The sequence below is a fragment of the Trachemys scripta genome, chromosome 3 (assembly GCF_013100865.1).
Source record: "Trachemys scripta elegans isolate TJP31775 chromosome 3, CAS_Tse_1.0, whole genome shotgun sequence".
NCBI lineage: Eukaryota > Metazoa > Chordata > Testudines > Emydidae > Trachemys > Trachemys scripta.
The window spans coordinates 53,261,332-53,287,747 of record NC_048300.1 but is presented as its reverse complement, the minus strand read 5'-3'; the positions used below and the strand labels follow the sequence as shown (position 1 = coordinate 53,287,747).

The window sequence follows — 26,416 nt, the reverse complement described above, 5'->3', positions numbered from 1 at the left end:
AGCGCTACCGGCTTCGGGCAGCCCGCATGCCTCCGGACCCTGCGCCGCCGGAGCCCGGGAGGGGAAGTGCCCGGCCGGGGGTGCAGGGTCCGGAGGCATGGGGGCTGCCCGAGCGCTACCAGCTTCACAGTTTGCCGGGCAGCCTCCAGACCCTGTGCCCCCGGCTGGGCACTTCCAATACTGTGTTCAACTTGGCTGTACTTTCTTCCACACTGGACTCAACTCCAAAGTCCCCTCTATCTTAGAGGGAACTGATCAGTAGTCACCTAGAGTGGAGCACTCATGGGGACACTACTCGAAGAAGGGGTTACTCACCCTGTGTGGTAACTATGGTTCTTTGATGAGTCCCCATGGACAGGGCTGGCTCTAGGTTTTTTGCTGCCCCAAGCAAAAAAAATTTTGGCTGCCCCCCATCCCAGCCCTGGGCTCCCCCCCCCAACCTGCACCCTCCTGTTGTCCCAGCCCTGGGTCACTGGTAACTCGCTCCCAGGGCGGGTCATTCCGCAGGAATTTTGGATGTGCACAGAACACAGACAGGATTGGTTCCCATATGGTTACAGAACTGCAGTAAAGTGGAACAATTTTCAGGTTGTGTGATTGGAGGATGTCTGGATGCATATTATAAGACTGGCCTACATAAATGAGGAAAAGTTGAGGTGCCTTTTTTATTCTTTTGTTCCACTCTTTGTTTCTATGGGGAATTTGCCAATGCAATATCACTGTCTTCCTTTTAAACAAACAAATAAAAAAGGCAATGGCTGTTGAAAATAGCAATTCCAGTCCTAAGAACCACTGGGAAGCATTGCTTGCTCAATTTTATCCTACTTTTTCTACAGCAAGTTACAGTGGATCAGTATATTTGATTTGGGAGAAATGAAGTAAGAGCTGCCCAAATTGAGCTTGAGCACTCCTGAATTTTGAGGGTGTTCAAATCTGGAAGGCAGGTGCTAGATTCCCTTTCTGAATATTAGGTAAACCTGGAAAAGAAAAGTCAATTTCTGCTTCCATGGCTCAGAAGTATAAATCCTCCTACGTGCCTGGTACTGTATTTAAAGCTGCCCAGGTCCTCTAGCAGAGCCTCCCCTCCCTTACTTTTCATTTTAAATTCTAGTGGGATCCACGTACTTCCCTTGCTAGGCTTCAGATAGAGAGGCGCACTGTCCCTTTAGTCCACCCAATTCCTTCTTTGGGGGGCTGCAAGGTGAGGTCACACCAGTATCCCTAATCCAGTCTGGGGAAGTCTTCTACTCCTTGGGCTGGGCACGCTTGTCCCCCACTCACAGTGCCACCCCGTTCTAGCAGCCAGCTCTCCATTCACAGCAAGCTGCAGCATGGCTCAGCTACCTCACTCCCTTTCCTGTTAATAGCTGCCAAGGGATTGCTGGGAAATGTAGTTCTTTCCCTGCTCCAGGGCTGGCTCTATAGGCAGGGAGCTAGGCAAGGAACTACAGCTCCCAGGGTCCCATGAGTTCTCCATTTCTGCAGTGTTGCGAGAGGGTAGGAAGTGAGTTTAAAAAAAAAAAAAAAAAAAAAAAAAGATGGCCAGAATGCCGCCCCTGCAAATGTGCTGCCCCAAGCACCTGCTTGTTTTGCTGGTGCCTAGAGCCGGCCCTGCCCATGGATGCCCCACTAGCCACTCTCCTTCCCCTCTCCTTTGGATGTCTCTGCTATAGGGCTTTGCTATAGAGAAGGAAGTGAGGGCAGTTCACCCATGCCATGCTATATAGCAACGCCATAGGTCACAAGACTGAGTAACATGCACGGGCAGAACAGACACTGCTATGAGAAATCTCTGATCAAAGGTGCAAGTCACACAAGCACACCTAGAATGATGCACCCATGGGGGTGGGGAAGGAACACATCTCAAAGAACCGTAGTTACTGCACAGCGTGAGTAACCATTTCTGTGCTTATTTGTCTCTGCTTTCTTGGTGACACTGCCCTAGTAAGGAGTTTTGTAATGTTGATACCTGTTCAACGGGAATTGGGCTAAGACTATTAACTTTTCTCCTAGAAACAAGCCAGAGGCCTGGAGCTAGTTTTCCCATTTGTGCCCATTTTGCATCAGTAGTGCCCTAGCTTATATGGGTATTGTGATGGTTTGGGGCAGCTGTGTACAATTGATGAATTCTGATTAATGAACTTTATGTATAACTGTATTCCTCAGTGTACTGAATCAGACTGGCCCCAGAACAATTAAAAGAGTAGTTAACATTGAATGACTCTGCCATGGCAGAACAATGTATATGCTAAAGAGACTGGCCGAGCTAACGGAAGCTGGTTCTGCCCAGGTTGCCTGTGTAGTAGCATAAACTGCTCCTTAGCAGAATTTCCTAATGTGACAGTTGCAGTTTGTGTCGCTACATTTGCAGAGAGTTGGGGTTGGAGAAGCATGGGAAATTCCCCAGCAGAAAAGGGGAACAAAGAGAGGTCTTAGAAGCTGCTTTTGAAAAGAGCCTTGCTCTTTGAGCTAGAGTGAACCTGTTGAGTGCTTCCTGAGCAAACCAAGGCGAGATCAGCATGGATTAATGAGGAATCAATGCAGATGGTGTTCATTTCAGTTTCAGGGCACAGTTGCAAGATCGGAAGAGGAGGAAGAGTGAGAGTGTGTGTGGCTGGCTAAAGGGTGGCTTTGATCTGAGGAAACACTGACTGGATAGTCAGCCCTCCTGGACAGAAAACCACGATGTGGTGGTTTTCTAACAGCACCCTGCAAAGATGAGAATGGAGAGGGACCATTGTGTCTTGAGCTTATTTACAAAAACATTAAATCCTGGCAAGAGAAAATAACTGTTTTGTTTGTTCAGTGAGCTACTCTTACTCACTGCTGCCCTGTGACAGTAGCCCACCCATAAATATGCTCTGAGTTCCTCTTGGGTTCCAGGTGCCATATTCATTTGGGGGTGCATTATTTATAATTGGTACAGCTCTGAGGTTGTTTATATAGGGAACCTATGTAATATAACCAAGGTTGCTGATTGGTCAAGCCTTCATCACAACCTCAGGTGAAGCTGTTCATGACCTCACCCCTCTCCCCCATCCTGTCACACATGGTTTCCCAGGGGGAGACTACACATACCCTAACCTTGCCTATCTACCTTTTGCTATTTGCAAGTAAGATTGCTCATAGCCTTACCTGCCTCCTGACATCTTCCCTCCCAGGGATCTTCAGGAGGAGGGTATTTCCTGGTATCCCACCCCCAGTCTATTAAACTGTAGGATCTTCAGGGAAGTGTACTAGACCCAACCCCCAATGTTAAGCTGCAGGATTGTGGCAGAAGAACTCAGATACTACGGTAAAATGACAGGTTTCGGAGTAGCAGCTGCGTTAGTCTAAGAGGCTATTTAATTAAGATGAGCTATTATCAGCAGGAGGAAAAATACTTTTGTCGTGATAAGACAGTTGAAATGGGCAGAGGGGCATTGCTGGCATATGATGGCATATATCACATTGGTAGATGTGGCTCGTTCACCCTCACAGCTAAGGTGCCACAAGTACACCTGTTCTTTTTGTGGATACAGACTAACACGGCTGCTACTCTGAAACTTCCCAGGTAGTGCTGATCAGCAGGGACTCCCAGGCTGCAGCCCCTGGATTTTGAAAGAGGTGACTGCTGGCACAGCAGTTTCTACATGGGCCCTTTGGCTTTTACATTCACTCTCCCCCTTGGCCCAAAATAGCTAAAATTTGTAGCCAGCCACAAAATACATTTGAAATAAACAGACTTCCTGGTGTTCTGCTGACAAGCAGCTCTGCACTATGGCAGAAGCCAGCCAGCAGATGGTGCAGGGCTTGAAAGCGAAACTGAACTGGAAGAGAAAGGAAAACAGGCTCCTAGAGAGGGGCGGGGGAAAGCATAAAAAAACTTACTTACGTGGACAGACTGACAGGGAAATCTTTGTTTGTTTGGGCACCGTGAGAATTTCACACACAAGCCACTTGCACTTCTCGTGCTGAAGAAAAATCTAAAGGTAAATTTGTATATTTTCTGTCTGGCTTGTGCAGAAGTGAGATTAGATTCAAGCAAAGCAGGTGGTCTGAGATCTCCTCTTTTTCTTAAAATACTCCTAACAGGCTTAAGATCCTTTAGAGCAGGGGCGGGCAAACTTTTTTGCCTGAGGGCTGCATCGGGTTTCGGAAATTGTATGGAGGGCCGGTTAGGGGAAGGCTGTGCCTCCTCAAACAGCCAGGCATGGCCCGGCCCCTGCCCCTATTCCCCCCCCACCCTGCTTCTCGCCCCCTGATGTCCCCCCCACCCGCCCCGGGACCCCTGCCCCATCCACACACCCCTGACCGCCTCCGGAACCCCCACCCCTGATTGCCCCTCTCCACCCCATCCAACCCCCCCCTCCTTCCTGACTGCTCCCCAGGACCCCTGCCCCCATTCAACCCCCCTGCTCTCTATCCAGCCCCCCCTGCTTCCTGCCCCCTTACCGTGCTGCCTGGAGCACTGGTGGCGCTATAGTCGCGCCACCTGGCTGGAGCCAGCCATGCCACAGTGCAGCACAGAGCACCGGGTCAAACTAGGCTCTGCAGCTTCGCTGTTCAGCCGCCCAGAGCATGTAGAAACAGAACTAAGTTTCTGGCTTTGAAAACAAGGAGTACTTGTGGCACCTTAGAGACTAACAAATTTATTTGGGCATAAGCTTTCGTGGGCTAAAACCCACTTCATTGGATGCATGCAGTGGAAAACTCAGTAGGAAGATATATATACACAGAAAACATGAAAAAAATGGGTGTTGCCATACCAGCTATAACGAGACTAATCAATTAAGGTGGGCTATTATCAGCAGGAGGAAAAAAACTTTTGTAGTGATAATCAGGATGGTCCATTTCCAACAGTTGACAAGAAGGTGTGAATAACAGTAGGGGAAAAAATTAGCATGGGCCTCTTTCTGGCTTTGGTGCATTTCAGTGAAGATGGGGCTTTCCCAAGCTGTAGTGTGTTTGTGCTTCAAAATGTGCTGTGCTTTCTGTGTTTAACAGCATCAGAAACTTGCGTAAGAGAAGGTAAAAACTGGAGAGGGGTTTGTGCTACAAAGTTCAGTACAGGGTTTTGGTTCAGTCCAGGGTAGAGACAAGAGGCCTATCATGACATTCAGCTATGGGGGTGTTTTGGATCTGGGGTTTTGCTCTGGGACCATTTCTAGCCTCTGCATTAAATAATGTAAACATTTTTAAGTCTCTAATGCAGTAAGTCTGTTCAGTTTCTTGGCTTTCGCTATACAGATTGGATGTCACAGTTCTGTTGATCTCATGACAAATATTGCAGTAGGTAAAACTGAAGAAGGCTGGTCTTTTCCTATTCAGGGGCTATACAGCACAACAGCAAGCACTAATCTATCCTGGTGACAGTGACTGTAGCAATTATGCTGAAATCGGCTTGGAGATGACCTATTCTAATTCAAGAGTCTGAAGATTGGATTCCAAGCAGAAGCTTAGGGCCACCCCAGACGGAGAGTGCAGAGGGAAGGTGAGGAAGGAGAATGTTATGGTTTACGGCCATATCTTAGTCCCTGTGCACAGCCCAAACAAATGAGATTGTGCAGAGGAGTTGTGCAGGGTGATGCGGGTATCACCTTCAACCCATAGGCAGGGCCTTTGCTGTAGTGTCCGTGGTCTGTTAAACTACCTCAAGTGGGTTTTGGCCAATATATCCTTCTCCACCCTCACATCCCCTTCTTCGGGTCTGCTTTGGAGGCCAGTGCATAACTGTGCCCTAGCTGCTAGGCCCTATAATAGTGCGTACTCTGCATACTTTTCTAGAATACGAGTACAAAGATACAGCTTGGCTGCTGAGGGACACATCAGAGGGGGTGGATGGATGGAAAACCAAGTGATTTCTTTAACCTTTTTATTCTTTCATTTACTCTGTATTAAGATCCCTTTTCAGTATAAATGAATATAATCATTCTTACTGCTACTTGCATTAATTCTGCTAACCATATGAAATCTAGGAAAGGGTCATGTTTATCCATCTTTTAACAACTCTGTAGAATTAAGGATTTGTTGTTTTGCCTTGGAAATATGATAAACTGACTTTTGACCTTTCCCAGCACTGAGTCAGCTGGCGGGAAGTTAGTGTCTGAAACACTTTGGGCCTAACTCTTTTCTCGTCCCCCCTCCCCCACTGGTTTTACATTAACGTAGCCCATTGACTTCAGTGGAATTATTCCAGATTACCAGCAGCATGAGAGGAGAATGTGTCTTCAGTTTTGTTATTTTGAGGAAATAAAACTCTGCGGTTGCTGAGCTGGCAAATTTCATTTTCATTTGGCGTGTTTTCAGCACTGGAAAGAACTCATCTTGTGACCGGTATGCTAAGTGGCTGGTTTTTGGATGCACACACTGGTTCTCTCCAGTGAGTTGTGTGTGAATCTTGCTGTATTATCTCAGCTGTAATTTTTTGCCCCCTCCAGCCCCAATCAGAATTTTAAAGGAGTGACCAAGGTTCCCCATGGATTATAAGAATTCAGCACAGCCTCTTTTCTTTCTTATAGAAACAGGACAAAATCAGAACCTGATCTGAGGCCGTAGGACTGGTGGTTCAGATAAAATAAACCCTGAACCCAAAGCACTCATGATTTATTTTTGGGGCGTACAACCCAAAGGAAAACCAGGCTTCTCTGCTCACTCTGACCATAGAGTCATACAAAATTAAGGGCTGGAAGGGACCTCAGGAGGCCCTCAAGCCCAGCCCTCCTGTGCTGAGGCAGGACCAAGTAAACCTTAGACCATCCCTCACAGGTGTTTGTCCAACCTGTTCTTAAAAATCTCCAAGGAAGGCGATTCCACAACTTCCCTTGGAAGCGTATTCTAGAACTTACTATCGTTATTGTTAGAAAGTTCTTCCTAATAGCTAACCTAAATCTCCCTTGCCCCACTGCTACTCCAGCCCAAGGGAGGCTGACTTAACTCCAGCCACTGCTCCAGGGGCCTGGGGCCAGCCAGCTGCTCCAGCGGTCCAAGGGTCGCTGCTCTGCTGGCCCTGGGGCTGACCACTGGCCAGCTGTTCCAGCCCCGCCACTGCTCTTGTGGCAGGGGCTGACAGCCGCTGGTCCAGCGCTATGGGGGCTGACCCAATCCCGGCCGCTGCTTCAGCCCTGGGGCCACTGCTCCGGCGGTCCTGAGGCTGACAGCTGCTCCGGCCCTGCCCCAGAAGTAGTCCTGTAGGTCCTGGAATCCGTGACCTTTGTGACAGAATCGTATCCTTAGTAAACATACTTAGCACTTATACACAGAGCTTCTCAACCAAAGATCTCATAGCACTTTACAAAAGTAGGTAAGGATTATTATCCCCATTTTACAGATGGAGGTACAGCGAGTTTAGCTGACTGGGCCAGGCTCCCATGTAAACCAGTCACAGAAACTCAACTGAAAATCAGGTCTCCTGACTCCCAGACCCATCCTCTAACCATTAGATCACACTGCCATCCCCAAAAGGAGGTATAAGCCAATTGATTGGGATAATATGAGAACCAGCTGAACCTGGTGCAGTAAATCAGTTCTCCCTTTGAAACAGTCCCCTGCAGGCTTGACTCCCTTTGCAGACTGGGGCCTAGCAGGTATGGTTGGATCATAGAAGATTAGGGTTGGAAGAGACCTCAAGTTATCTAGTCCACCCCCCTGCTCAAAGCAGACCAATCCCCAACTAAATCATCCTAGCCTGGGCTTTGTCAAGCCGGGCCTTAAAAATCTCCAACGGTGGAGATTCCACATCATGCTTTTGCTCCCTTTCTAATGTTCCTGGGCTTCCACATTTTGTTGTGCCCCAGGGTATGTGACATACCACTGAGCCTCCAGAACCATTCAGATCTCCCATGTGTTATGGCACCATCTGGATGATTGTGTATACTGGACTTCGTGGTGCATTCTTAAGGGCATGTCTACACTTACGGGTAGATTGACACTGCTGCAATTGATGCAGCGAGTGTCGATTTAGTGTATTTGGAGAAGACACGCTAAATTGATTGTGGAGCACTCTCCCGTCAATTTGTGTATTCCACCTCCCCGAAAAGCATAAGGGACGTTGACGGGAGATGCTCCCCCGCCGACACAGCGCAGTGTAGCCACCGCGGTAAGTGGCTCTAACTACATCAGCTTCAGTTACGTTATTCACATAACTGAAGTTGCGTAAGTTAGTTCAATTTACCATGGTAAATCAGGCCAGGCCTAAGGCTGCAATTAAAGGTATGTCTATGCAGCAACACATAAATAAATAAAATAAAAATCATAGCAGTGAGTGTCAGAGCGCAGGACAGCTAACTGGGGTTTGCGGGGCTAAAAGTAGTACTGTAGACGTTTGGGCTTGGGTTGGAGCCTGGGTTCTGAGCCTCTTGCCAGGTTTCTGAGCCCAAACGTCTACACTGCTATTTTCAGCTCTGCAGCATGCTTGAGTCAGTTGACCCAGGCTTTGAGATTTGCTGCTGCGGGTCTTTTTGGGTTTGGGGTTTTTTTTTTGGCTGTGTAGATGTGCCCTAAATAGGAACAGCAGAGAGACCGCCAGACCCATTAGTCCCCAAGTTTTAATACAGAGGAACTGGCACTAAGGGCCCCTTCTACAAGAAGCAACTCTGTGTATTGAGCAGTCCCTTTAAAGTAATCCCAAGATTTCCAGTTCTATTTACTTCTACCTTTAAAGACCTATCTTCCTGGTGACTGATCTGCTGGTTCCTTAGGTGACCCGTAATACCCTTTTCACTGTATGTTTGAATCTAAAAATTAACCATCTATAGGGTAAGATGTCACACATGCAGATAATAAGGGTCTGGTCCTGCTGCCTTTCCTTTCCTGGAACTCCCATGGACTTTGCTGGCATTGCAGAGTTGGTCTCTAAATAATGACAGAAGCAAACTAGATTTTTGCACTTTTTGTTGCGTGACATGCAAGGCAGCCACCATTGGTGGGTGCTACAGCTCAGTCATGAGATGAACTGAAAGACTATGGGGGGATCCAGTGAGGGGGCAGCCATGCTGGGTCATGGGTCAGGATGCTGTGCCGTCAACAAATGCTACAGTGGGCACCACTCCTCTTTAGTACAGATCCCACCCCCCATTCACACCCAGGCTCTCAATCAACTTGCCCTCTAGCAGAACTCCTCCACTGGCCTTTTTATTCAAACGGCCTTCATTTCTTGCTGGCTGGACACAACTTTTCATTTTAAATGAGGGGAATACTTTTTCAATCATGTCCACCGAGGCAGAGAGAGAGAGAGAGGCCATTTCCCAAACAGGCCACGCATCCTGGGCCACTTCACCCCTGGTATCAAACACTTTTAAAAGAAAAAAAAAAGCCGCTTTTTATAGCCCTTCATTACACATGTTCGAATACATCCCATCGCATGGAAGGGACAGTCCCTGACTGGTGTAAATGGGCATAGCTACACTAAAGTCCATAGAGCTACAGAGATTTAGGCCAGCTGAGGATCTGGCCTCAAATATTCAGTTCATCTGTGCTGGTGCCTGTTTATTTCTAATGTGACCCATCAGGATGGCTGTAGCCTTCATCAGCTTGCTAGATCAACACTATTCCGTGCAACTCCATTTACAGTAAAGTAAAATGGAAGGTCAGAATGCATTAAAATGTGTTTTTTTTTTTTAAATTACTTTATTTTGTTTAAGGCAACTGACCTTCATTGGGTGCAATGACAGAAACGTGCCAAGACATCCTGCTGACGATCTTGGAGGACCTGGTAGAGGGACAGAGAAAGAAGTTTAAATTGAAACTCAGTGACACTGAACTGAGGAAGGGCTATGCAAACATTCCCAAGGGACATCTGGAGAAAGCTGATGTAACGGACATGGTTGATCTGCTGATTAGATACTACCAACAGGAGTATGCTGTGGAGGTGGTGATAAACGTGCTGGATCAAATCAATGATAAGGATCTGGCTGAAAGGTTGAGAAGAAAGTCAGCTGAAGGTGGGTGGTGATTAGGATGATATCTAACCCCTGTCTGTAAGTATAGATAGAGATGAAAGGTAGGAGCTGGATTCTGTGTTTTTAGTGCAGCCCCTTGGCATTGCAGTCCTGGTGCAAGGTGGTCCTAAAGCCACAGGAGATTGTCCTGGTGTAGGGTGATCCTTCAGCGGCACAGAGCCTTGCCTTCTCCAATAAAAACACATAGCAATGTCTATGTTTAAAAAACAAATCCCCCAAAACAAAACACTCCACGGCACATCCAACTTCCCCCCTGGAGAGAGGCTGAGAGAGAGAACGAACCACACATGGGAGATGTTAGTCATCTCAATGCACTACTGGAAGGTGTTCTGGTGCTGGGATGACGAGGGAAGTATCAGAACCTAGACAGAAGGCAATAGTGGCTCCTAGGCTACCTCTGCTCCTGGCTGCTAATGAAAGGAGTGGCTGGGGCTTCCTTGTACCCTAACAATCCCTAATTGTCATACTGGCCCTTAAGGCCATCTTCAAACTCCTTGCTGGATTGCACTGTGAATTTTTTAGACACAGCTCCGGCTCTGGGCTCATATTCTGTATCATTATAGAGTTATCATAGATATGACATATATACTCTGTTGATAGCACGTCCGGGAATCAAGACATGATCGAGTGTGTCTTTTCTTTCAGTATGGAAAACCAGACCTGTTTCTGTAAAGCCCCCTGACATCGGTAAGTCACTGCCCCAGCAGTTTGTGCACTAGTTCTTACTGTTGAAAAACTACATGGGTCTCAATCTTTTTAAAAGCCTATTTTTCTTTTAACACTGAGGACTAGCAAAGTGATATGTCTATCTGAAATGGATTTTAGGAAGATCTCTGAACTGTAAGGAAATTGGATCCACATCTGAGCTTTGCAGCTCAGGCCATCTTTACTGTAAAATGTCCTCTAAAAATGACTGTTTCTGTCATATTGATATATTTAAGGATATGTTCTTAAATGGACTAGAATTCTGGTAAACTATTCTCTTCTCTTTTCCAGACCACAGAGCGAACTATGTGGCCTCTGTGAAGGAAAAATTTAGAAGAGTGAAGGATTATAATTCCAGGCCAGGAGAATGGGTGTCTTTGGAAGACCGCTACACAAAGCTCTTTATAGTAAAAAAACACCATCAAGCAAAAGATAAAGAACATGAGCTACTGTCTAGAGGAAAAAGACACATGGATATCATGAGGAAGCTGAGCAGCTTTGCGGACTCCCATGTTAATGTGGAACATCTTTTTGACACGTTATCAGATGGCACAATAACCAGAAAAGTGATCTTACAAGGAATAGCAGGGATTGGAAAGACCGCTACAGTTGGCAAAATTATGTACGATTGGTCATCTGGGAGGCTTTACCAGGGCAGATTTGATTATGTTTTTCATTGGAGCTGCAGGGAGCTAAACCAAAGAACAGAAAAACTGAGCCTAGCTCAATTAATTTTACAAAACTGGGGACACCCAACGCCAGAGATAGGGGAAATTTTGTCTTGCCCAGAAAAAGTCTTGTTCATCATCGACGGCTTTGATGAACTCAGGTTTCCTGAGGATTATGATAAAAATAAAAGCTTATCCTGTGATTTGGACACGCCTCACTCAACAGCAGCAGCTGTGGTGGAAAGTCTCCTCAGCAGCCAGAGCCTTTCAGAAGCATGCCTTCTTGTCACGACGAGACCCTTAGCCGTAGGAATGCTGGAGACCCATATGAAAGCCGACCTCTGGGCAGAGATTGTAGGCTTCTTGGAGGAAGACAGAAAGGAGTTTTTCAAGAAGTTCTTCAAAGATGAAGCGAGAGCAGCCTTTGCCTACAGTTATATCCAAGAAAATGATGTAGTGTTCACCATGTGTTTCGTCCCCCTCATCTGCTGGATCGTCTGTACAACCCTGAGCCTTCAATTAAGGTATAGCGAAGAGCTCAGTCAGAAGGTGAGCACAACCACCGAAATATTTACCTATTTTGTGGCCACTTTATTGCAGTCCCATGGTCGCGCACAGACATCCACACAAGATCTTTTTCACAACCTTGGATCATTGGCCTATGGTGGTGTGAGGGACCAGAAAGTGCTATTTGATGAGAGTATGCTGAGAAAGTGTAACTTGGAGGTGTCAAAGGGTCCATCAACTTTCCTCACGGAATTGCTGCAGGCAGACATTTTTGTGGAAACTATCTATAGCTTTGTGCATTTGACTGTGCAGGAGCTGTTTGCCGCCTTGTTCACCTTCTGGAACAAGGAGAAAGCTTCTGAGCTCTTGAAAGAAGCCTTTGTGGAGAATAAAAGCCATTTGATCTTAACTGTTCGCTTTCTGTTTGGATTGAACAACAACAAGTCACTAAAGCCTTTGAAAAAGTACTATGAAACCGGCATGGGCATCTCAAAGGATGAGCTGCTGAAATGGACTAAGAAGGCGCTTCTTATTTGCCAGGAACAGGGCGAGGAGAGCCATCTCCTCCTGGAGCTGTTGCATTGTTTGTTTGAGATTCAGGATGAGGAGTTCGTCATAAGTGCTTTGGAGGAGATAAAGGAAGTGGTCTTCCTGGAGAACAGTCTAGGGCAGGATGACCAACAGGTGATCCTGTACAGTCTGCAGCATGCCAAGGAATTCAGTCAGCTGAAATTGGCCAGTCTGAAAGAGAGAGACATGAACAAACTGGTTCCGTTGCTAGGGAAATGCAAACAGATCCAGTAAGTACCATCAATGTGACCAAACTTTAGCAGAATTCACAATATTCTGATCTCACTTGTCTCAGTGTGAACAAGGAGTAACTTCACAGAAGCCAGTGGAGTTACACTGCTATAAGTGAAGTCAGAATCGGGCCCAATAATGTTAATAAGGTGAAATCCAGGGCAAAATTTGGCCTGAAAAATCTTTGTTACTTGCGGTTATATATGAGCCAGCAAGGAACCTCACAGCATAAGTTGAGTTTTCAGGGTTTGCAGTTAAACAGCGCCTCCCCGCATCTGGACTCCTTGGGTATGTTCACTTTGGAGTTGGAAACATCCAGACAACATGCCAGCTCCGCTCGTGCTCCTACGCTAATATTAGCAAAGTATCAAAGCCCGCCCCCCTCTGGGTCCATACTTGGGGTACTAGTCCATGCCACTGCCTATGTCCCAATGTCCACATTGCTATTTTTGGCATGCTAGTTCGAGAAAAGCTAGCATGTGTCTGTCTACCTGGGCTGAGAGACACACTCCCAGCTGCAGTGTAGACATATTCATTGAGAGACAGTAAGCATGGAACTCCTCAGTGTCATTTTTAGTCACTCTTCAGAGAGCTTCATATTAAGACCCTTATCCAAACATATTCAGGTATCTGCCCTCTTCTTCTCTTCACTTGTCTCCAGTGCTCATCCTTCATCCCAGCCCAACCAAATCCTCATCCTTTCCTTCCCAGCCTTACCCTTCTCTCTTCCCAAATAGCACTGCATCTCCAATGCCTAGCCTCCTGCTCCTTTTCTGTAACCCCCAAGTTCCACGTCCTTCCCCTCCCATTCCTTTACCCCGGCCAGGACACCTGCCTCTTCTGGTCCCATCATGGAATATCATCAGCTCCTCAGTGTCTCTACTCAGCCCAGATCCAATTGTTAGTTAATAAACTAAATACTGTGCAGTGCTCCTTCACGCTGATATTTTCTGTATCTGATATAAGACTATTACATATTGTATACTAGACCAAAACTCCATGGGAGTCCATTGCAATCATTCCTGTGATAACATCCGTCTCCGTGCTGAAAGGTCTTCCTGATTAGCAGAGCATCTACTCCTGTAGTCTCCTATACAGATATTAACACTGCTAAATCTGTTTTTCTCCCTATAGTTTTAATGCCTCTGGAATCTCATTGTCTACGGTACTCAAGGTGTGTGCTCACCTTTTACGAAAACTTAGAATGACCAGACTGTATGTGGAGCATGAAGCAGAAGATGAAATGTATTTTACAGTGGAAGCGAGCTGTGAAAGGGACCGTTGCAGGTAAATACAACTATTTGTCTCGCTCACTCCAAGAGACAATCTAGAGAGAGAACGTTAGCGGCAAACATTGCAGAATGGCTCCTATGGCTTTGGAGAGTGACTGTAGAATCATATGCTATTTCTATAAAACGCAGCCAGAGCAGGATAGTTGTGCTCCTTTGATATCTGATGGCAAGAGAGTTGAAAGAGAGGCCAGCAATAGTGTACTTTCCAGTGGATAGTAGGACCTAGCCTTTCCATATGTTGTCCCTTTCACACTCATAGGGGATAGAAGTGATCATGAAATTAAATTCATGATTCTAAGGAATGGTAGGAGGGCAAACAGCAGAATAAAGACAGTGGACTTTAAGAAGGCACACTTTAGAAAACTCAGAGAACTGGTAGGTGAAATCCCATGGAAAGCAAGTCTCAGGGGAAAAAAGTACAGGAGAGTTGGCGGTTTTTTGAAGAAACATTATTAAGGACACGAGCAAACTATCCCAGTGCATAGAAAAGATAGGAAGTAAGATAAGAGGCTGCTCTGGCTTAACCAGATCTTCAACAACCTAGAACTCAAAAGAATTATACAAAAAGTGGAAACTTGGTCAATTATGAAAGATGAATATAAAATTAAAACACAAGTATGTAGGGACAAAATTAGAAAGGCCAAGGCAAAAAACAAGATTAAACTAGGGTAACTACATGAGAAGCCAGAGGAAGACCAAGGACAGGATAGGCTCCTTACTCAATGAGGAAGGAAAGATAATAACAGAAAATATAGCAATGGTCAAAGTGTTAAATGTCTTTTTTGTTTTGTTTTGTTTCAGTTTTCAACAAAAAGGTTAGCAGTGATTGGATGATTAACCTAAGGAACTTCAGTGTAAATGGGGTAGAATCTGAGGCTAAAATAGGAATGAACAAGATAAGAATTACTTAGACAAGTTAGGCCACGTCTACACTCCAGGCCTATATCAGTATAATTACATTGCTCAGAGTGTGAAAAATCTACACTCCTGAGTAATGCAGTTATACGAACCTAACCCCCCGTGTAGACAGCACTATATCAACGGGATAGCTTCTCCTGTTGACATAGCTACCGCCTCGTGAGGAGGTGGGTTAACGATGCCAACGGGAGAAGCTCTCCTGTTGGCATAGCAGCATCTTCACTAAAATGCTACATCGGTGCAGCTGTATGTGAAGACAGGCCCTTAAATGGCTTCAAGTTGAAAGGGCCTGATGAAATACGTCGTACAGCACTAAAGAGATCTCTGAGCCATTAGCGATTATCTTGGAGAATTTGTGGAAGACAGGATACATCCCAGAGGACTGGAAAAGGGCAAATATAGTGCTAATCCACAAAAAGGGGAATAAGGACAGACCAGTCATCTTAACTTCAGTACCCAGAAAGATGAGCAAATAATCAAACAATCAATTTGCAAACACCTAGAAAATAATAAGTTGATATGTAGCAGTCAACATAGATTTGTCAAGAGCAAATCATGTCAAACTAACCTAATATCCTTCTTTGATAGGGTAACAAGCCTTATGGATAGGGGAAAACAGTAGATGTGGTATATCTTGACTTTAAGAAGGCTTTGGATGATATCTCACATGACTTTCTCATAAACAAACTAGGGAAACACAGCCTAGATGGAGCTATAAGGTGGACGCACAACTGGTTGGAAAAGCGTGTTCAGAGAGTAGTTATCAATGGTTCACAGTCAAGCTGGAAGGGCATATCAAGTGGGGTCCTGCAGGGAATTGGCCCAGGTCTGGTTCTATTCAATATCTTCATAATTTATTTGGATAATGGAGTACACTTATAAAGTTTATGGATGATTCCAAGCTGGGAGGGGTGCAAGTGCTTTGGAGGACAGGTTTACAATTCAAACTGATCTTGATAAACTGGAGTAATGGTCTGAAATAAATAGGATGAAATTCAATAAGGACAAATGCAAAGTACTCCACTTAGGCAGGAATAATCAGTTGCACAAATATAGGGGAAATTATTGCCTAGGAAGGAAGACTGCAAAAAAGGATCTGGGGGTTATAGTGGATCACAAGCTAAATATGGGTTAACAATGTAATACTGCTGCAAAAAAAGTTAACATAATTCTGGGAAGTATTTGCAGGACTGTTGTAAGCAAGACACAAAAAATAATTCTTCCACTCTACTCAGCATTGATAAAGCCTCAATTGTAGTATTGTGTCCAGTTCTGGGCACCATACTTTGGGAAAGATGTGGACAAATTGGAGAAAGTCCAGAGGAGAGCAACAAAAATGATTCAGGGTCTAGAAAATATGGCCTATGAGGAAAGATTGAAAAAAAAAATGGGTTTGTTTAGTCTGAAGAAGAGAGGACTGAGGGGGGACATAACAGCCTTCAAGTATGTAAAGGTGGTATAAAGAGAAGGGTGATAAATTGTTCTCCTTAACCACTAAGGACAGGACAAGAAGTAATGGGCTTAAATTGCAGCAAGGGAGATTTAGGTTAAACATTAAGAGAAACTTGCTAACTGTACGGGTAGTTGAGCTCTGGAATAAATTGCCTAGGAAGGATGTGGAATTTCCGTCATTGGAGGTTTTTAAGAACAGGTTCGACAAACACTTGTCATGGATGGTCTAGATAAGACTTAGTCCTACCTCAGTGCAGGAGACTGAACTAGATGACCTATTGAGGTCCCTTCCAGTTCTACATTTCTATAATAAAATCACATCTGTATGCAAAGGGACAGCTCTAGATTAGTGCACCATGTAATTCCACTTAAGCCTTATTTTGGTGGGTTTAAATAGGATTTACTTGAGATATTGACCTTATGCTGGCCCTCCGCACAGGGGAGAATTTCACTCAGCAAACTCCTGAGTTCTAATCCCAGTGCTGCTGCTGAATCACTGCGAGGGGCCCTGGGCAAGTTGCTTAACCTTGCAAGTTGCTTAACCTCCATTTTGATTCATCTGTAACGTGAGATGGATCTGTCGTGAAGATTAATGCCTGTGAAGTGCATTCATGATGGAAAGCTCCATATATGTAAGTGCCAATGCATCACAACTTGATAAAGCTCAGTGTTTCTAATGGCCTTCCTCAAATGCAAGGTACCCTGGTGGGGTAGAGCTGCTATGTCATAGCTTGCTGCATGTTCACTCAGTCAGTGAAATTCCCACCCCATGCAGGGAGCCCAGCACGAATCCTGTGCACCTCCTTGTTCCTCTGTACAGGAGTGAATTTCATGCCTAGCTAGTGTTGGTGTCATCAAGATCACAGAGCTGTTTTGAATAGCGGAGCAACGTAAAGAATCCTAGAACTGTAGGGTTAGAAGGGACCTCAAGGGTCATCTAGTCTAGCTGCCTGCCAAGATGCAGGATTTGTTGTGTCTAAAAGAAGTGGTATTCTAAGTCATCATTTTGTTTTATTTGTCTTTGTAGTGAATGCAGATGATGGTGTTAGAGGTGACCTTCTTGAAAAGGAAAAGAAAAATTGGACTTGTGCCCTTTTTTGCCCACTGTTTTTCCAAAAAAGTGCATTTGGATTTTTTTCCTATGCTTGCATTTATTTTGGAAATATCCAAATATCAAATCTAGTTCTTCTCAGGTTTTGGTGGATGACCCATTGGAGGTCTCAGAGATACGGATAGTGATTCCTTTCAGCCCTTGCTTGGTGGGCCTGGGGTATTAACAAAGAGAAGTTTGCTTGCGCATGTGTCTCTGCGTTTGAGTTAAATAGCTGTTAGTTAAGTCTGTACTTTTATTAACCTAAATTTTTTAAAGAGTCACTTCCTCTCTCAATGAGTTTTCACTTGCATGGTGTCTTTAATGGCGTAAGGCTAACAGTTCTCCAGTTGACCATAGAATCTTTAGAGGAAGAATTGGATAGACAAGATCTAAATTTTGATGTCATATCAGAAAAAAACATCTTTCATTTCAAAACACCATGTGGGTCTCTTTCATATATAAAATTATTTTTTTAAAAGACCACTAGCCCAGTTGCCCTCCTCCCCCATTTCCTATTCCTTTGCTGATCACCTCTGAGCAGTAAAACCGTTCAATTTTGTATTAGCCAAGTGGAGACCACACTGGTTTTCCCCTGACATTTCTCATTTTATTTTCCTATTCTGTCAAAACCTCTAAGTAAGGTGATATCATTCTGCTTACAGAATAACTTTAGATAACCTTTCTGAAGACACTGCCATTGCGATTTGTGACCACGTTATTCCAGCTCATCCTGGCATTGTCACCCTTGATGTGAACGGGATTCAGGGAAGCAAGAAATTTGTAAATAGCCTGAAGAACAGTCTTCTGGACTCGGACTGCAGACTGGAATCAGTGGGGTAAATGGACATTTGTCATTTCAAGTTATCAGACAGACTCACCAGTTCTCAGGGGATCTGCCATATCCTTCCTCTCAGAGAAACTGAGCCAGGTTCTTCCTGATGATAAGCATCCATTTATTTCAATTTCATACTTCAGCACAGAGGCGGGTTATCTTGTGAGGGTCAAGAAGGTGTTTACAGATGGTTTGATTCAATTTTATTTTCTGCCAAGCTTCAACATTGAGAACCCCAGACTCCAGGCTTTCCAGGACATCTGCCAACATCTTGCTACTCGCCGTAGCCCGAGCAAATTCCTTTTATTCCGAAGGTATGAGGAGGATGAAATACACTTTGGATATGAGGCAAAGGATGAGGAGAAGAGTGGCAACAGGTACATTTTAATTTATTCTTCTTCCTTTGTCTCTTGTTGAAATAATATGTAGTATGGGGGTGTCACTGGGACCTCAAGAAGTGGATCTAGCTTTAATAAAACAACGTCACAGGGGCTTTCTTTATAGAGGGTTCACATATATTTTCATCCTTCCTAGGACATAGCCAAAGCCTAGAAAAATGGAGAGATTGCACACTGAAACCCCTGGCTGTGAAATTTCAATCTTCTCAGGTTTGGTCTCAGCACATGAGGGTGAACGGTCCCACCATCCAGATTCAGAGTGCCTGTAGCATTCAGCATGTAAATGGACTGCCTAAAAGTTCCAGTATCCTGCTCTCAACTTCCTGGTCTGATTATCCTGGTTTTAGTTCATAAGGTAGCAGTCCCATATGACAGACTTCAGCCTGACCAGCATATATAAGACACCCCTGTTTCAGAATACAACATACCCCTGCCCTGGCCCAGACTCCACTTTCCTCACCAAGCCTCATATATTTTTTTCAGGATCAAATCAGGGCAATTCATTCCTGCTTTTTGTGGCTAATTGTTGTCATGGCAACCCCCCACTTATTTCCAGGTCTCAGCACTCGGAGACTCTGGAACTCATTTAATTCCCAAAGAAAGGGAAAAGGGAACTAGCACAGCAAAATGCTGCAGAATAAATAGACATAAAGAACGGGATGAGGGAGGGAGAGATAAGACAGTCTCTCAAACTCCATTTGTATCCATTTACTCAGACCTTGTCTACACTATGCGGTTTTTTTGACGCGAGTTATGCCGACATAAAGCCACTGCTTTAATTAAACTGCTGTTGCATGTCCACACTATGCTCCTTGTGTTGGTGGAGCGCATCCACACTAGTAGCTCTTGGATAGACACAGAAAGCAGTGCACTGTGGGTAGCTATCCCACTGTGCATCTGGCCGCAGGATGCTTTGGGAAGGGTTTGCACCCCCCCATCAGTCTCCGCCTCCCTCCCCAGCTCTCCACCGCAGTATTCCCCTCACCCCCCGCAGCAATAGCCTGCCCTGCCTTCCTTGTTGCAGTGTTCCTAGCGCTGGGGAGAGCAGGATTCCACATCAATGACTCTGTGATTCCCTCCAAGGTCTCCCACAGCTTCCTCTTCCCACAGAGCAAGATGATCTACCCCTGCCCTGTAGTTAGGGTGACCAGACAGCAAGTGTGAAAAATCGGGATGGGGGTGGGGGGTAATAGGTGCCTATTGAAGAAAAAGCCCCAAATATCAGAACTGTCCCTATAAAATCGGGACATCTGGTCACCCTACCTGTAGTCCCGGCATGAGTGTGTTTGCTGCCAGGAGCCAGCGTACTCAGCTGGAGAGTAGCTATGTGAACTCTCCATGCTGAGGAATGTCAACACTTCCCCAGGGTTTTGAAAGGGGAGGGTTGCATGCCTGTGTAGCTGGATACAGGGCAGTGGCATTCAAAACAGTGAGCAGAGTGGTCACGGCGGGTATTGTGGGATACCTCCTGGAGGTCAGTTACAGTGACTTAACAAATGCAGTCTCTACACTGATGCTTTGTCACCCTAACTTTGCCGCAAAAAGCTCTATGCCATCAAGGTGGTTTTATTTTGTCGCCAAATGGGAGTTTTGCTGCCAAAACTAGCATTGTAGTATGTATGCCTCTAGCTTGAGAACATCAGGTGGGAGACAGTTACGTTTTTTGGAGTCATCTAGTTGAGATGTGGTGCATAGAACCAGATTTCTGAACTTATAGTCACATCTGAAAGGTTGTTTAACATGAAAGTAAAAATGTCTGACCAGCATGATTGGTCTGCAGTGATCTTCTTTAGGTTCCTCAAAGGCTCTAAATAATTAACTTTAGTTCAACAGAGTGCTGATGAGCTTTGCCAGACAGTACCCCAATACAACCACCAAACCGTGCAAAGTAAATTCTTCATGAACCTACTCCCTTCCAGTGGACCTTCTGTAGCATTAGCATGTCTCCTAAGGCAGTATGTAGACGTGCTGTAGTGCTTTGTCCCCTTTTAGTGGTGACTGACCCACGTATCCAGGTTGATGAGCCTGCTATATCTTGGGCTAACAGAGACAGACCTTTTAGCTCAGGCGACAGAACTCATATTTGTAAGATCCCGAGGTTGTTGGTTTGATCCTTGCTTATGATGACCCACCCAGGGGCACAGCATTACCACTGGTGTGTCTTCCCAGATACATGTGATGCAGATTAGGTTCCTAAAGCACTTCAGGCATTGACACACCTACCCAGCAATTTATATGTACTTTCAACTTTAACTTCATCCGAGCAATATTGGGTGGGTTGGTTGGTTGGTTTTTGGTCAAGAATATGTAAATATAGATCTAGAAAGATTAGAAACGGGCAAAACATAACCAAGTGAGATTCTATTTGAAAACATGCAAATGAATACATCTGGGGGAAATAATCTGAAACAGAGATATTCAATGGGTGGGAAATGCAGTGTGATATGATAGAAAAGGGCAGTGCGATTTTGGGGCTGCATACACAGAGGCATCATACCCTAGGATTTTCAGACACTGAGCTTCTTTAGATTTGTAACTTGAGTCAATGTAAGGTTATTGTTATGAATTATAGTTGATTAAAATAATGGCATTTCTACTGCCCCTTTCACCAGATTATCTCAGAGCGGTTAATTGATATGGAAATGGCTGTGGAAGAAGAAATGGAAAAGCCATGCAGTAATTCTTTTAGCACCTCTTTTCTATAGTTAGGATGTAATCTTTTTCACTTTCTTTTATCCAGACTCCAAAAGAAAAAGAAGAATGAAAAGAGAAAAGGAAAGAATGAGGCACAGAAAAAGTGTTTTCCCTGGACATGTTTAATAAGGAAAACAGGAGAGAAAAAGGAAAAGAAAAAGGATTGCATGTAAATATTCCCTTCCCCTTTTTCATGGCTCTTTCTTGAAATATTTTCAGTAGTTCAGTGTAATAAGATAGACATCCCTGAATATATTTACCCACAAAGGGACAGACACCAGATCCAAATGAGAATAAATGATATACTCTTGTAAGGAAAAAAATAAACTACAGAAGGACTCCAATCAAAACCCATGCATGAACTTCAGGGAATTTCAGACCTGGTTCCAAACTTCATGATTTGTGCCCGTCGCTATATTAAGTAAACCTAAATCCAGGATCTGCAATCCCACAAACTTTGGGAACATCTAGATCCAAATTTTGCAGTTCAGTCCCATCTCTGAAATAATGGCAGAGAAGAAAGAAAATGTTTCTTTAGTTATTTCCCTTGGTCAGATTATGATTATTATTTGTTTGCAACAGTGCCCATGATGTGCTAGGTAGAGCTGGGAGAAACTGTTTGTACGAACCGTTTTTTGGCAGAAAATACAGATTTGGGGAGACAGAGACATTTCATCAATTCATTTTGACATATTTTGTTTCAACATTTTCTAAACAAAATGTTTAAATGTTTTGGTTTAAAACAACTTTTCAATTCAAATTTCCTTTTAATATCATTTTTTAAAATATGTGAAATGCTCAAAAACGAGACAAAATGTTTCATTTTGGGTTGAATGAAACCCGAAATAATTGTTCAACCTGAAATAATTTTTTCCAGCTTTTCAATTTGCTAAAAATTTTATTTTTGACTCTATTTAAACTAATTTTTTTTTCGGAAATGCCAGTGAACCAGAAAATCCATTATTCTCCCAGCTCTTGAGCTCGGTGCTTTCTAGACCTACAAAAGGGACCGCCCCTGTCCCAAGGCGCTCACTGACTAAGGGCAGACAAACAAGTAGACACAGGTCAGGGAAGGGGGGCAACAAAATGGATTTTCTATACAAATCAATAAGATTTGCTAAAAGCAGCATGGCTGGTGTGTTTTAAGAGGGGCTTGAAAATGGAGAGGGCAGGGGCCTAGTATGAGTTCAGGAGAACTGAATTGCATGAAGGTGATTGTTTGAGGTGGGTGGACAAAGGCAGTTTAATTGGTGAAGTGGAGGGAAAGGAGACGATGCATATCTTGACAAGGGAGGGCCACTTTATACAGAACCTTGAAGGAGGATCATGTATCATGTCGGCTCTTCCTCTATGGGTTCTCTTCCTGACTCCGCTGTACTATCTGTATGACTATGGGCTTTCACTTATGCCCAGATTTTCAGAATTGTCCTATAATTTTTAGATGCTCAGTTTTCGGGTGCTCAGATTGAGACCCCCTCTGGGCCTGATTTTCAGAGGAGCCGGGTGCCTATAACTCCAGTTGATGTGAATGAAAGCTGCGGGTGCTTGGCTGCTCTGAAAATCCGGCTCTAAGTATTCCAAGTTGGGCATCCAAAACAAATGGCCAATTTTGAATATTTTGGCCTTAACTGCTTTGTGCCTCCGTTTCCCCAGCTAGTACGCACTTTGGCAGAGTGCTTAGAGATCCTCAGGTGGGAAGTGCTACCGGTGGGAAAAGAGTTGATGTTTCTATTTATTGTTATATCTTTTATTGTTAAAATCTGCTTTTTCCATTAGTGCTGTCCTCTCCTGTCTCCCTGAAGAGTATTTTCTTGAGCTCACCAAATGGGTCACCTCCACGTTCACGCCGCTAGCCCTGTGCCTGGATGAAAATTCCATCAATGATGAGCTGATGAAAACAATATGCGAAAATCTGAACAGTACTGATTATCAGCTTCAGTCACTGAGGTGAACAGAATCTTCTAAGGCGTCTTCCTGGTATCCAGGATAGGAACATAGGAATCTGCCAGAACTGGCAGGAACAGACCAGTTCTCCATTTGGTTCAAACAACAAGGAGTCCTTGTGGCACCTTAGTGACTAACAAATTTATTTGGGCATACGCTTTCGTGGGCTATAACCCACTTCATTAGATGCATGGAGTGAAAAATACAGTAAGCAGAATATGTATTCTAGCACATGAAAAGATGGGAGTTGCCTTACCGAGTGGAGGGTCAGTGCTAACTAGCCAATTCAGTTAAGGTGGAAGGTAAGGCAACTCCCATGAAAGCTTACGCCCAAATAAATTTGTTGGTCTCTAAGGTACCACGAACACGGCTACCGCTCTATAACCTGTCACCATTTGGTTCAGTATCGTGTCTCTGACAGTGACCCATACTAGATGCTTCTGAGGGCTGAAGTTTACACCAGCTGAGGATCTAGGCCCCAGTTTGACTTTCAGGAAGGTCTTACACAGTGAATACTCGCCAGTGGGAATTACTCTGAGTTGTTCATAATGAGAGATCCAGGGGTTGGTAGGGGCTCTAAAAAATACGTGTCCATGTAAGTTCAAAATATCTGCTACAGCAGTCATCCCTCTCCAGTTTGAAGTCTGGACTATCTCTGTCTATAGCTTTCTTTCAGTCCAGGGCTTGTTTAATCTTTTCTCCTTGTATCTTTCTTTTTAAAGCCTTCGCTCTTGCAGCATAACCCAGGAGAGCATGGCTAATATCTGCTCGCTATTCCTCTGCAACACGGCAGTCTCCTTGGACCTGCAGAGCAACCCCGTGGGGGATGAAGGAGTTAAAATACTTGCAGCGTGCCTGAAGAGTAAAGGTTGCTGCCTAGAAAAACTGAGGTAACAGAGACGGATGCTCTGGTGTAACCGTTGATATGGAAAACTGAGCACTGTAACTAGCACTTAGGATGGTATCCACTGGTTTCAAAGCATAGTTACTAACATAGACCCTGGTCTTGCAAATATTTATTCATGTGCTTAACTTCCCAATCCATTTAAATGGGACTGCTCTTGGTAGGCAAAGTAAGCATGTGCCTGTGGCTTGGTCTACACTAGAAAATTGTCAGCTTAACTACGTCTCTCAGCGGTGTGAAAAATCCACACCCCCTGAGCAATATAGTTAAGCCGACCTAACCCCCAGTGTAGACAGCGCTAGGTCAATGGAAGAATTTTTCCATCAACCTTGCTACCGCCTATCGGGGAGGTGGATTAACTACAGCAACAGGAGAATCCCTCCTGTGGGCTTAGGTCGTGTCTTCTCTGAGTGTTGGCAGGATTGGGGCCTCAGTCTAAGAAACGAAGGGTCGGAAGATGGCCAGCAGAGAATTCGCTGTGTGCACAGGAACTCTTTTGCTGGCCAAGGCTGCCTCCCTCACACTGGCAGAAGGGTTCTGGGGATAGGGCACGGGCGGGATAGGGTTGGGGAGACAGGGCTGAGTGGAGCCCTTCTGTACCCAGTCCTCTGAGACCTGAGCAGAAGACACACATCAATCCAACTTTTCTTTCCTGGTTATTTCAGCTTATCAAATGCTGACCTCACAGAAGACTGTGTCCCTGCCATCACCTCTCTGTTTTCCCAGAAGAACACCCTGATTTGGCTTGACCTGAGCTTTAATAACCTTGGAGATGGTGGAGTGAAAGCCTTGTGCTCTGCCCTGAAAGATAAGGAGAGCCATCTTGAGAAGCTAATGTACGTCCATGCTCCATTCTTTTTCCTTTTCCTTTTGTTTATGCCGTAAAGAGTCCCGGGTGGGTTGTTTACAAAACCGTAATGCACTCTGTAATTCTTCATTTTCATGATGGTTTCAGTGATTTCAGGCAGCAATTAAGTTTTCAAGCTCTCTGATTCTGATTCTTTCCTCTTTCTCCCTATTGCGTAGCCTTGAAGACAATGGCATCACTAACAACTGTGAGCAGGAGCTCATCCAACTGATTGAAAACACCCTGTCTCTGAAATACCTGTGCTTGGATGATAATAAGTTTACATCCACCTCCAGCGCCCGCATCTATGGCGTATGGGACAATTATCATGATGATGAGGAGGAGGTGGAGGAAGACTGACAGAGAGTCTCAGGCGCTGCACTCAATTCTCCCTTCTCGGCTGTGAAGGTAGGTGCAGATCTCGGGGAACTTCAGTATGTTACACAAACATGGTGCTAAGGAAAGGTAGCAGAATGAAACCACTGGGATTTTTACAGTAAATTCTTTACACACTGAACAAAGTGCAACGCAGGATGCAGCAGTGCAACCATTTCCTATACTGCTGTGCCCATGAGCCTCAACCCTGGCATGGATGGAGCATCTCTAAGGATGAGATGGTTACAGACTCCATGCTTGCCCAGCCCTTGGATTTTCTGATGTGACTGGCATAAAGGGTGCCAAGCAGAGGTGATGGCAGAGAGAACAAAGGTGGCAAGAGGAAACCCACCTATAGAGACCCAGAAATTGAAATCTGAATTTCAGAAATGACCTTATCAAGTGACCTGATATTTCTAGAAGGCAACTTTGCAAACTACAGTCACCTTGGAGCTGCAACCTGGTGGTTGTTCATTATGCTAAAAGAAACTAGGGCAAATAACTCTTGCTTGTGAGTAAATGTTTGCTGGTTCTTGTGTATTACTGAACAATACAGTGTAGTACAAATAGTTCCAAAATTAAAGGATAATGCAAGACATCACCTGTTTCATGTCCAATTTCCAGATTGTGAGCTGGCTGGGGCAGGGACTGTCTTTATGTCATTTGTTTATACCGTGACTATTCCTCACAGGGGAGCTTAAGTGCTACTGCATTAGAAATAATAATATAGCCATGCAATAATCAGTTATTCAGTGTTTAAGGGGGGAGGGATAGCTCAGTGGTTTGAGCATTGGCCTGCTAAACCCAGGGTTGTGAGTTCAATCCTTCAGGGGGCCACTTAGGGATCTGGGGCAAAATCAGTATTTGGTCCTGCTAGTGAAGGCAGGGGGCTGGACTCAATGACCTTTCAAGGTCCCTTCCAGTTCTAGGAGATAGGATATCTCCATTTAAAAAAAAACAAAAAAAACACTACTCCTGCCACACCTTAACATTCCTAGCCATGTGCACACAGACTGACTTCCCAGTTTCTCCTCCAAACTCTTCTCTC

The 26,416-nt window shown here is 44.7% G+C and overlaps 1 protein-coding gene across 7 annotated transcripts; it reads left to right on the top strand.

The window, feature by feature from the left end:
* Positions 1-3,840: 3,840 nt before the first annotated feature.
* On the top strand, positions 3,841-26,208 carry LOC117874531 (NACHT, LRR and PYD domains-containing protein 3-like). 7 transcript variants are annotated; one of them, XM_034764747.1, is made up of 14 exons: positions 3,841-3,971; positions 5,311-5,473; positions 6,289-6,319; positions 9,620-9,920; positions 10,584-10,625; positions 10,935-12,618; positions 13,754-13,906; positions 18,037-18,210; positions 18,425-18,583; positions 21,345-21,467; positions 23,075-23,245; positions 23,965-24,132; positions 24,812-24,982; positions 25,173-26,208. In XM_034764747.1, exons 4-14 carry the CDS (start codon positions 9,644-9,646, stop codon positions 25,351-25,353), a joined length of 3,303 nt encoding a protein of 1,100 aa, XP_034620638.1. In that variant the 5' UTR covers positions 3,841-3,971; positions 5,311-5,473; positions 6,289-6,319; positions 9,620-9,643; the 3' UTR covers positions 25,354-26,208. The 7 variants fall into 7 exon arrangements, with proteins under 7 accessions (XP_034620638.1, XP_034620634.1, XP_034620635.1 ...); XM_034764743.1 differs by having other exon boundaries at positions 6,179-6,319; XM_034764744.1 differs by having other exon boundaries at positions 6,151-6,319.
* Positions 26,209-26,416: the final 208 nt, after the last annotated feature.